General features: G+C 38.0%; 1 protein-coding gene across 1 annotated transcript; it reads right to left on the bottom strand.

Annotated features, from left to right (window-relative positions):
* LOC109717558 (UPF0481 protein At3g47200-like) lies at positions 315-11,985 on the bottom strand. Its single transcript, XM_020243405.1, has 3 exons — positions 11,897-11,985; positions 11,685-11,759; positions 315-2,064 (listed from the first exon to the last, which is right to left on the bottom strand). The coding sequence occupies exon 3, from the start codon at positions 2,034-2,036 to the stop codon at positions 315-317; it is 1,722 nt and encodes a 573-aa protein (XP_020098994.1). The 5' UTR covers positions 2,037-2,064; positions 11,685-11,759; positions 11,897-11,985.

Here is a 13,285-nt window from a genome sequence, read left to right as displayed (position 1 = left end):
ATAGTTATCAAACCTATCACCAGGCCTAAGTTACTCGACAAGTAAAGTTGGAGGATGCATAATGAAATGACAATAAAAATCTACTATAATGTGAAATGTTATCCTAAACTAGACCTGACTATGAATTAGTTGAACGTGCATAATCATGCAACATTGTGTAAAAACAGAAGCTCGACCAAAATTAACTCACACAGGTCAAACTCGTATCTGGAAAACAAAGCAAAGCCATTATAATGAAAGCACTAAGACCAGCCACTTACTCTTAGTGTTTACTGAGATGGACTCTTTGTGATTTAGAATTCTCAATTTGGTGTTTAAGAATCATCCACTGGCGGGTTCGTGTAAGAGAAGACGGCAATTAGTGTTTGTATTACAGTGCAAAAAAGCATGATTGCAGCAGCTAATGCTCCTAAGGCCAACCATGGATTACTAAAGTGGTTATGCCTCAACCATGCAATCCACCTATTCAGCCGACTCTGGTAGTGTGCTTCCATCATCTGAGATAAAGATTTCAGGTAATAATTAGCATTGAAATCAAAGACCACATCTTTACTAAGCTTGGTGAAAAGAGTCGAGACATCTTTATCGCTACGCAGTTGGTGCAGAATAATTCCTCTTTGAGCAAGCAGCGTGACATCATCAGGCATGCTGAGAAGCTGAGACATGAAAACAACATATGTAGTGATCTCATTTCCAACTTGAGGGCAAGTTTGTTCAAATGCGATAAAGTTCCTGAAAAGAGAGACGGTGTTCGCGTCGATAGATAAGCGTGGAATTTCCATTACACCATGCCCAAACTTTAGGCCAAACTTTATGTCCAAGAGAGAATGGGGATTTTGTTTATCAAATTCCCTCCTTTCAAATTCAATTCCTGCTTCATAATAATGTACTGCTCGGCGCCAACGCTTCTGGCCAGATTGAGGGGAATCTGACTGCTGGTTGCGCAGTAAGTTTCTATAGTCTTCCTTCAACCAATTACTTAATTTGAAATATCTGAGGCTCAAATGAAGAAAGCGGCAAAGGAATTGAGGCTTTGACTTGTGCTGATTCTCTTTGTCCACCTTCTGGCTAGGTCTGAAGTACATATGACACAAGTGGAGTAAATGGTGGAACTCTTTTGGCCTGTCAGATTCTTGTATTGCTTTTGGATAGTGGCGCAGCATAATTTCTACATGTTTGGCAATTTTGTCTGCAACAGATGGAGTTGTACCATCTTTACTTGCAACTAGCTCATATATTTTCTTGATAATGAAAAAAGGAAGTTGGTTCTCTAGCAGGAGTAGGTCGTGTGCTACAAAGTAGGTGTACCATGGACCAACCTGGTCAGAATTATCTTGACATTGTTTATGCACCTTTTCTTCTGTTTTATCATTTTCGTTGTTTCTTTGGCTTGCCTCACACGGGGTTAATTCTACCTCAAGCAAAGATGTATCCTTGTTTGCCTGTCCACCCTTCATTGCCTGCGCGCCCTCTGTAGTCCTTTTCTCTATGCTTAGTGACTCATATGTTTTGTTCTGTATTTGTCCTTTCCTATCTTCCTCCACTATTTCCTGGGAATTAGCATTGCCTCCATATTCTTCGGACAAAGGTAATCCAATTCCATCCATTCCGTAAAGAGACACAAGTATGAAGGATCCATCAACCAAGAGCATCTGTACAAACTTGTCGTCTTCCATTTTAACCTCCTCAGCATAATAGCTTCTTGCTTGATTTACTAGTCCCACAATTACATTTACATAATCCTGCAAATTCTTTTCAGGATTCAAATTAAGAATGTAATGCAGGCAATACCACTTCTCCTTCTCCATGGCTAGTAGGTCTGGAGTTCCATGGTGATACGGACCTATGGAGAGAATAATAGGCGCGTAAGCATTCCTATCCAATTCGCGGATGATTTGAGGAACTTTATAGATAACGTACGCTTGAGAACCAATGGTGTCACTCAGTGACCATTGATAATTAAGCTCCCTTGACATGCAATAAACCAGTTCATCTATTTTCTTTTCATTGGCTCTACTGCTCTCACCTTCAATCATCCTTGTATCTCACTCAGAGTTGATAGGTCTTTTGCAATGATTCACAGCAACAACACATGCAAGGAGAAAAGAAAGAACATTTAGAACTGAGTATTTAGTTCAATCTCTGGCAGAACAACATATCTTGACCAAAATACACATACAGTGAAATAAACAAATGAACATCTATTCACAAAGTTGTGACTTTACAGCTTCGACATAATGCATAGATGGAAGGGAACAATTTTCATAAGATTATTGAATATCTTCTAAAACTTGCCAGAACAGGTGTTTATTTTGTGTAAGTTGGTCTGCTAAGTAGGTATGGTGAAGCAACGACTGCCTTATCCGCAACAAAGATGGTCATCAGGGTACTAGTTTAGGGCTTTCAAACCTTTACTAGAATCAGGCAAACTGGCTAGCTATCAAATTTGGTATTTTCATATTAGGGCTACCAGATAGTTTAACTAAAATCATATTCAGTCAGTTTGGGTTTGGCTAGATTTAGATTAAGTCTTTTTTAAGGAGTCGATTTTATGCAAGTGTTTCAATTTTGAATGCCTATTTGAATAATCCTGCTTCCTTGCAAGATTTGAATAGAAGCCCTAGGAATTTCTAAATATGGCAAAGCCAGCCTTTTGTACCAAATTAAAAACAGATAAACGAACCAAATTATCTTATTTGGTTTGGTTTCGTTTAATTTGGTATTTGGTTTCAAACCAAATTGTCAACACCCTTACTTGAGAGGGATTTCTTTGGAGGATCTTAATTCTGGAAGAAAGCCCTTCACCAACTATTCTCTGAGGAAGAAGATACTTAGTATGTCTGGATGTTGAAGCAACTTATCCAGGCGATTACACTTGCACTATGAGAGTTTTCTTTTGGGCTAAACCCCCTCTGGATAAATATTGCATCAATTTCACCCCAGCCCTTTCCACTGCTGTAAAAAGCCCAAAAGGAATTTGGGATTATTGTTAATTTTGTTTGCAAAACTTTGTGGAAAGGAGTTGGAACATGACAGTTGTCATATTCAATGGAGTACAATCACATTTGAATGAAGTGTCCAGTAAATAGCCAATTTTAGTATCTCTACTAAAGAAGAAAATCTCTTTATATAATTTTAGATCTATTATTTAAGTAGGCACTCAAATGGAAGATCAGATAAAAGCATGACATGATATGGCAACCATTCTAGTAAGTTTTGCATACAAATAATTGATCATCCCAAATTTTTGGACCTATTTGACACAACAGTAAAGTGCAAGGTCAAAACTTACAGAGGGGGTAAATGAGACATGGGCTAAAGTGCTAGGGAATTTGGTAATTTAGCCTTCCTTTTGTGACGACAATGTAAAAATTTGCTTTGTCGCTTGAAAGGTCTCGACAGTGATGATTTATTAAGATAATGCATTCAACTTATCTTATTCCTAAGAAATGACTTTGAGTACCCAATATTGTTATGCTGTAGCAGACATCTAATCATGCTCATCTACCCATCACTGAATGCTCATTGAGTAGACAAAGGACAAATGCCTTACAAGATGTTATGTGTCCAAACTCGCCATTAGGAATTTTGTACAAATTTTAGAGCAATAACCTAATTTTAAACGACCTCCAAACTCTTCAACAAGAATGTTGGGACTAGAGATAAGTTCCTTCCTGAACTAGGTGTTTTTCTTTCACTTTTCCCATACCATCATCAATATTGCATGACCATCACAACTATAAGTGATGATAAGTTTTCTGTGGAATTACATTACTACTAACCTACCAGCAAGTATCAACACCAGCATTGATCAGCTTCAAACTACTGCCAAACCTAAAAATGTTAACCAATCAATGTTTTGACCAAACCACTTAAGCTATAGCTTTAGCTTACTAAGCTTTTTTAACTCTTAAGCACCTAGTTCCTACAATTTCAAATTTAACAATGAGATCCTGCACCTTTGCCCTATAACTCCATATAACCTTTGCTACTGTGAAATTCCATTGCTACTACCCAATCAACTGATGCAACTCGAGAAATTAAATTTGAATTTAANTACTACCCAATCAACTGATGCAACTCAAGAAATTAAATTTGAATTCAAGTGTTGAAAGAGGCAATACTGCCTCCCCCCCTCTATTCCTCGGTTTCCACCCCTTTTCCTCTGTTTCGGGCTCTAAACAGAGCTTCAAGAAGCTTTTGCAGGAAGCTAGAGACATTAGCCCCAACTCCACTTAAGTTGGTGCAAAACCGACTTTAGTTGCCTATAAATAGGTGTGAGGAACCCAAACCAAAGGCAACAATGTGGAGTAGCAGCAGCTAAGAGAGGGTGTGTGGTGGAGTAGTGTAGAGTAAGTATGAAGAAAAATATATTATCAGTCAAGGTTTAAAGTGTGCACGGGGCGGCACGTACCGTGCCACCGGGGGGGTCTCGGGCCCCCTCTGTGCCGCGGCACGTAGCGCCATGCCGCATGAGACAGAGCGGCACGGCGTAGCGTGCCACCGCACAGTGCCACAGCACTGTGCTAATTTTATTTTTTTTTGCTTTTTTGCTTTTTTTTTGCTTTTTTTTTTTGTTCTTTAGGGTATCCAAAGCATTATAAGTACCCCACGCTCCCCCCAAAGACATTGCAAATTGAAAATTTACTTATTAGGTAAGTCAAAAAAATTATAATTTAATTTTTTTTGTGTATCAATATAGGGACAAAAGATTTGTCCGAGCCCTCCACTTCCACCACAGATATCTATTTTTTCTTCACAATTTTTTTTATCAAAATTTGTCGCATGTGAATTTTTTGGCGAATTAAGGGAACGAAATCAAACTCAATAAACAAATTTTGAGTCACATCAAACATAAAATTTTATTTTTGTGATAAAAGATTGAAAATATTGATAAAATTAAAAGCTAAATTAAATCAATTGATACTAAATTTATTTGTCATATAATTTATTGCTTAATTTTTTTGATAGATCTACTAATTTTTTGAAAAAATTAATTAAAAAAATAATTTTTTTGTATTTTATAAAAGAAATACTGTAATATGGTCAAAAGAAAAAAAAGAAAAAAAAGATGTTTTTGCATTTTAAAAATTCTAACTTGTAAAAATTTCTATTCTGCATTAGGTCTAAATGTACATTACATACAAAAAAGCTTATAAATATGTTAATTGATGAGTATAGTAAGCTATACATAGCAAATATTCATAATTATTTGATTAAGTCTTTTAAAATAACATTATAAGAGCTTATTCGAACTAAAAAAATTGAAATAAGTCCGTACCAAAACATGCCAGTAAGAGGTCATGCGTATCCATCGGCACGCAAGCATACCATGTGTCGGCACGGAAGCGTGCCGGTGCTTCCGTGCCAGGTAGACAGCAGCACGCCCCGTACCACGGCACTTTAAACCTTGTTATCAGTATCACAGCTGACTACATCGGGCAACTATATAGTATTTGTGCCACAGGATGTCAAGGTATATTGCAGTCCCAAGATAGTTGGCATACAGATCATAGAAGGAAAGGAAGTAGAGCAATCTACGTAATGCCCTTGTTGGCAGAATAGGCATACGTAGAAAAGACTTGAAAAAAATTAGACTATAGATCTGTGGCATGCAAGATCGTGACATGTGGGCTATCACAAACTGAAAATTATAAGGGAGCGCGGCATGCTAAAGGGATTCCCTCAACTTGAAGTACGAGGAGATGCAATTTGCGTAGGATGCCAATATGGTAAGGCTCATCAACTCCCCTATACCGAATCAAAATACAAAAGGGACAGCTGGAGCTCGTGCACTCTGATATTTTTAGATCAGTCAAGGAAACATCAATCAGCGGCATGCGCTTCATGGTGACATTTATTGACGACTTCTCAAGGTATGTCTGGATTTACTTTAAGAAAAATGTAAAGTATTGCAAAAGTTTAAAGAATTTAAAGAAAGAAAAGGGTTAATTGTATATAGATCCCCGCAAACATGGTGAATTGCAGATTTATCCCTGTAAAGTTCAACTTTCATAAGTTATCCCTGCAAAAGTTCTAATGTTTTCAGATGTCCCTCTGGTTTGTTACCGTTAGAGAACCGTTAGAAAACTGTTTATATTTTCAATTTTGCCATAAAAAATGTCTCTCCAAAAGTTATAACAGTATAATATAAGAGGGGTGAAAATGTCAAAAATTAACCCGAGTAAAGTATTTAACCTAAAGTTAACTAAACTTTTCTAACGGATTCTAACGGCAGGGACATATCTGAAAATATTAGAACTTTTGCAGGGATAACTTATGAAAGTTGAACTTAACAGGGATATATCTGCAATTCACTATGTTTGCGGGGACCTGTATGCAATTGACCCTAAAGAAAAAGTTGAAGGCCAAACTAGTCATACAATACGGTGCTTGAGCACGGATAATGGAGTTGGATATATATTAGTAGAGTTCTCAGCTTATTTACGAGAGTGCAAAATAAGAAGACAACTAAATTGTCCATGCACTCCCCAACAAAATGGTATAGCAGAGAAAAGATACCATCATGCTAGTCTATATAGATGACTTAATCATCACCGGAGATGATCAAAAGGAGATAATAACACAAAACAGAATCTATTTGTACGTTTTCGGATGAAAGAGCTTGGAGAGCTGCGACACTTCCTTGGAGAGCTGCGACACTTCCTTGGGCTTAAGGTGGAGCGAATGAAGGACGGCCTATTCATAGGTCAATGGAAGTACGCAAAAGATCTTCTCGAAAAGTATAGCATGTTAAGCTGTAAGCCTATCTCTACACCTATGGAGCCAAATGCGAAACTATGTGTAGAAAAAGAAAGGAATTGGCCGACTCAACCATGTATCGACAATTGGTTGGTAGCTTAATATATCTAACTATGACCCAACTAGACATAGTATATGCAGTTGTAGTTAGTCGATACATGCAGAAACCAAAGAAACCATCTAGAAGTAGTTCAATGCATCCTAAGGTATATAAAAGGGGCAATCGATTACTGCCTCCTATATAGAAAAAGAGAAACATGTGAGCTCAAAGAGTACTGTGATGCTGACTACGTTGGAGAAGAAGAAACAAGACTATCAACTACATGATATGCATTCAACATTGGATTAGCGTAAGTATCTTGGTGCAGCAAAAGGCAACTGACTGTGTAGCTTTCTACAAATGAAGCAAAGTACAGGTTAGCAGCAACAGCGGCACGAGAGAGCACTGTGTTGATGTAATTAATGAATAATCTATATCAACCGACAGATTATGTAGTGTATCTCTACTGCATTAACTAGTAGGCCATACGTCTTGTAGATAGGCCTGGCAAATGAGCGAGCCGGCTCGTGTTCGACTCGCATTCGGCTCGATATTCGGCTATTCGTCTCACTCGAGCTTGACTCGAAATTAAATAGGCCGAGCTTGAACAGAAAAAAAAAAACTCAAAATTTATTTTAAGTTGAGCTTGAATATTAATGGACTCGCTTGAATTAGGCTTGAAAGGCTCGAATATATATATAGAGTCCGGCCACTATACTCTTATGAGTACAATCGCCTTCGTACTCATAAGTTGTTTTCGATGATAGAGCTTCCGAATCGACGATCCATACCGATAAATATTATCTAGAGCATTCAAAACTTCTAGAAATCAAATTTTATAATTTTTCGATATCATTTACCTTATGATCAAAAGCTCACAAAATTGACAAATTTTAATAGCCGGTATAAGATATTTACTAGTTTAACGGTGAAAAAGAATCGGAATAGGTTGAATTTTTGATAGAAAATTCTATTCACTACCTAAATAAAGATCAATAACTCCGATCTTAAATTAAAGTATCTGATCATCCATTTTTAGGGTGTCGTTCGATTTTAACCGTTCATTTTATACCCGCTCGATAAACTTTATAATAATTTCGAAAAATTACAAAATTTATTTTTTAGAAGTTTTAAATACTCTAGATCATGTTTAACGGTGTGGATCGTCGATTCGAAAACCCCAACATCGAAAACAACTAATGAGTACGAAGGGCTCTATACTCATAAGAGTATAGTAGCCCTTCTCTCTCTCTCTCTCTCTCTATATATATATATATATATAGAGAGAGAGAGAGAGAGAGAGTTGAGCTAGAACGCTATCGGTAGCAAACAGGCTCCGTTGCCACCCATTTTTTTCAATGATGGAGCCTCCATATCGACGATCGGTACCGTTGAATATGATCTATACCACTTGAAGTATCTAGAAACCTCAAGGTGATTCATCTTGTACCAAGAGAATGACTTGGAGGCTGAATGTAGTATGCCTTTCTAGACATTTGATCATACTCATCTATTAAATCCTAAAAGCTTCTTGAGCAGATGGAGGACAATGTATTGACAAACAAGCCCTAAGCTGCATAATCAGCCTTTTGTAAAGCTACAATTTTATGGCTTAACTCCTCACTAGTAAAAAGATGTTCTCTAGAAATGACCAAGTCCTAATAATTGATCCCCAAACTCATATATGTATTAGTAAACCCACCCTAAATTCCTAAGGTCTTTTTTGGATTTCGGAACAAGTTATCTGGTGATAGCTTATGCGCTATGAAAATTTGTATGTTTGATTGCAAGCTAGGAGTTTGATTTTTACTCCTTGAAGTGTGAGGTATCAGCTCCCCGGAGTGTGTTGTACCAACTTCGATCAAATAGATCAATGCGTGGTACAGAGAGTGATTGGACATGTTCCATATATGGTCCTGAGGGCTTCGGACTTGTTAGAAGCAGCCTCGGATAGTGTTTAAGTGGATTTAGCATTATCCGGCGCGAAAACGAACTCAAACTTGGAAATATTGCAGGATTGGAGCTGGGTACCGGTACTGGAGCTTGGTACCGGAACCCCCCTGCAGGTGCAGAAAAGGGCTGATCTCGGGTTTGAGTTTGGGGCCTGGGGTACCGGTATTGAACTGGGACAGTATCGGTACTGGGAGGCCGGGTACCGGTACTTTGTAGGAAGCAAAATTGACCGACGTTCGGGTTGAGGTACCCGGTTGGTGTTACCGGTACAGGGGAGTCGTGTATCGGTACTGCTGGCCGTGTACCCGTACTCAGTGGCCTACGCAGAAAGTCTGCTCTCGGGTTGAGATGTCCACCCGGGGGTACGGGTACTCAATCCCGAGTACCGGTACTCAATGTTATAAGATGCAGATTTTGAACTGCAGTAAATATAAATTGTTGAAGGACCTATTTGTAATTGTGGGAACTTATAAATAGTCCCCACACCCTTCTCTCTTCTCCACAGCTGAGAACACCCTCCTTCTTCCTCTCTTGACCATCTCCCTCTCCTTCTCTCTCTAGAAGCTCTCCAACAAGGTGGATTTGAGGAGCTTTGAAGGTTTTGGAGCTTTGGTGGAGTGGAAAAGGCTCTCCTACAAGGTGGAGTTTGAGGTCTAGAAGTGGCCAAGGTAAGGTTTAGCAAGTTTAACCTAGGGTTTGCTTTGGTTGACCTAGAATCCCTGTTTTGAGGTTCTTGTGGTTTAGAAACCTAGAATAATCCATGGTTTCTCATGGTGTTTGGTTCATGACCAAAGTTTGGGAACCCTAGGGTTGGAAATTAAGGTTTTTGTAGATATGGGGTTTATGATGAAATTGATCTCTTAATTCCTTAATTGAAGGATAAATCGACACGTTGGGAGACTCAAAACGAAGTTCCTACGAGCCTACGGCGTACCGTTGGAGTAAAACACCGATTTGCTTTCGTTACCCTTGGGTCGAGCCAAAGCGGTGTCGGTAAATTGCGGGACTTGGTTTCTCGCCTCCTAACATCAATCTAAGGTGGGTGGTGCTATCCCAAACAATCGGATTTCTTCCTATGTTTATGTTACTTTTGTTGGCCATATATGTATATAGGTAAACTCATGCATTGTAGAGAGTATGTGTTATGCATTCAATTTCTTGCATGCTCTCATGGTAATTGTAGAAAATGAGATGGAACATAGTTGTATATGTATGAGGATTGGGTCTTGAACAATGTAAACTCTATAGTGGCATGAACCGAATGTGAACATAAGCAACATAGTGACATGGAATGTTGGCATTTGGGCTAGTAATGTTGATGTTAGGGATGGATAGATCCCCGAGTATTGTTGCCCTTAGTTGGTAGGGTATCCTCAAGTTTAGAGGATTGGACTGTACTTACATAGCGTCTGTCGGCTTGGTGGTGGTCACTCCACCCAAGCAATGGGCTTCGGAGTTGTTACACATTGGGTTAACATATCTACCCAGCAGACGGTCCCGGATGAGCGTAGCTGGGTGTCTCCTCATCTGTGGGATTGGTTGTGAGTTGGGCTCAACCTTCGGGTTAGTCGGTATGATTGGGTGACAAGCATATTGGGTGACAAGCATATGAATGACGTGCATTATGAGCATAATTGTTACTTTATTCATCGTATCATATTGTTGAGGCATGGTAGTATGTTAGCATTTCTTATTCTCGTTCTTCTTTCTACTTTTGCCTATTTAAACCTAGTGGGAAAATCGGCGGGGTCGGCGGCCGAGCCCACTGGAAACTTCTTTTAGTTCTCACGAGTCACCCCATTGTTTTACATATCCCTGTCCTAGCGGAGCGGCCGAGGATCATGGCAAGGGCATAACGCCCTAGGTAGTGGACTCCCTCGTGCATTAGTATACCTTGTATATGCTTATGAGAGAGAGATGTTATATTTTGGAGAGAACATGTAGTGAGGAATTCGATGTATAAACTAAATGGTTGTATTTTGGTAAGTTGTAAATGGTTAAGCAAATGAATGGTTGTAAGTTTAGTTAAATTTCTCTCTTGCTCTTGTTTATTGCCCTCGCGCAAATCATGTATGTTGTTTGTTTTATTTGGGCAAAACTAGATGTACATAATGTTGTTCAGCCTTGGGCGGTACAGGGGAGACTCTGTCCGTTCGGCGGTTTGTGTGCGTGCCCGAACCAACCAAATTGGCGGTTGCGGGCGTGACAGAACCCGAGGTCTTGAGATTCACGATTTGGAATGAAGTGATTTATCTAATTTCGAGAAAATGACTTGAAAGTTGAATTTGCTACGCCTTTCTAAATATCTGATCATACTCCTTATCCACTAGATTCCATAAGCTTCTTGAATAAATAAAAACAATGTACGGAATAAGATGTTCATGCGTCCAAAGAGGACCAGAAGTGACAATGGCATGTTACTAATTACTGTATAAGCATGCAACAGGAATTCATCATTCTTGACTTTTGTTCTCTAAATTGGCCTTTTTTTGCATTTAGCCCTCTCAAAACTTATCTTTTATAAATTGGCCCTAACAAATTTATATTTATATAAATAGTCCTCTGCTTGCCACACAAGCACCTAAGTGGCGTTTTTAAGTTGAACACGGTGATTCAATCACTGTGTTTAAACATAGTAATTGGATTACCGTGTTCTTTTTTGTATTTTTTTATAGCCCCTAAGTTAAAAAGGAGAGACTAAAATGTCAATATGAACATGGTAATTCAATCACCGTGTTCAACCTAAAAACTGCCAAAATGGCGCTCACGTCGCGAAGAGAGAGCCATATATGCAAATATAAATTTACTAGCGCTATTTGTGAAAAAAAAAAAAGTTTTAACAGGGCTAAATACAAAGAAAAGCCCTCTCTAAAATAGAATAGGGCAAAGAGTGAAACGGAAAAAAAAAAAGAAAGAGTGAAAACAATACCTTTTGTGTGGCAAAGAATATGGAACCCATTGAAGACGGGAAGTGGCAGCAATGGCTCAGAGCGATTAATTTCAACTACAGAAAAGGAAACAACCATACCAACAAATCATCTCCTCGGAAAGCACAGGATTTGAATAAAAAATACAGATTATTTATGAAATAGAATATGCTTTTACAGAACAATCGGGGGAAAAGGAGGCACATTATCTTACCGCATTACGAAATGGAGACTGCGAGACGACGGCCGAGGGCTGAAAGCAACGCTGGAGCCACCGTCGGAGAGAGACAGCGAAGGCGGCTAGCCGGCTGGTGAGGAATTGAAAGAGAAGACGCGAGGAGCAGGGTCGGTCTGTTAGGGCCGTTAGCACTAGAGATGGTAACCGGTCGGATTCGGGGCGGATTTTCAAAAATCCGAACCCGAACCCAACTCCAAACCCGAAATCCGAACCCGAACCCGAATCCGAACCTGAACCCAAAAATTTAAACCCGAAACAGTTATTTCTTTTTTCATTATTTTAAAATATATTATATTAAATTTAAAATTTTAAAATATAAATTTAAATATAACATCAAATTTATATATATATATATATATATATATATATATATATTATATATATATATATAGAGCTTGGACTGGGCTACTATTAGTAGCAAAATCCCATTATTGCTATCAGTTTTTTAACCTTTGGATCAACTCTTTTCATATTTCTAACAATTGGATTAAATATATAACCCAGTGGGACCACTCAACCCTAGGGGGACCACTCAACTCTAACCGACTAATATCATTATGACCCTACAATATTTCATCAAGGGTTAAAAACTTGATAGCAAAAAGCGTTGTACTATTAATAGTATTCCAGCCTAATATATATATATATATATATATATATATATATATATAATACAAAATAAATTCGGGTTCGGGTTCGGCTTGGGTACAGTCAAAATCCATATTCGAATCCATATCCGTCGGATTTCTATTTTTGATATCCATATCCAAATCTATATCCATTTAGCATTGGATATATCCGTTTCATTCGGGTTCGGGTTCGGATAAAATTTCGGATATCCATACCCATTGACATCCCTAGTTAGCACATCGATCGCTTTCTATGGTAGATTACACCATGGGCGCTCACACTTACCATGATATTTTGGTCATTAAAATTTAATTTGATATATGATTTTTGACTTATATTTTTTTTAGAATTAATTTCATACATGTTCCTGTAAATATATTGAATTACAAATATATTCTTACAAAATTTAATTTTTATATATTATTCGTGTAAAAATCCTAATGTTTTCAAATATGTACCTCCGGTTTGTTTCCGTTAAAATATTATTTATTTTATAAGTAAAATGACATTTTGCCATCATAAATATGTCCCTCCAAAAGTCCCAACTATTAACATGATATGGATATACAAATTACTCATTGTTTTAGTTCTTTTAATACATCTTGATCTGCCTATTAAGGTAATTTTTTTAACAACTTCTATATAGATTTTTTTTTTAATTTGATCACTCTCTATTTCAGCTTCTCAAATATAGTTTTGATGAGGATGTTGATCTTAGAGTTAGTTTAATCTCAA

Source organism: Ananas comosus, linkage group 11 (assembly GCF_001540865.1).
Source record: "Ananas comosus cultivar F153 linkage group 11, ASM154086v1, whole genome shotgun sequence".
NCBI classification, from domain to species: domain Eukaryota; kingdom Viridiplantae; phylum Streptophyta; class Magnoliopsida; order Poales; family Bromeliaceae; genus Ananas; species Ananas comosus.
The sequence above is the reverse complement of the archived record's forward strand: the minus strand, read 5'-3'. Positions and strand labels throughout refer to the sequence as shown.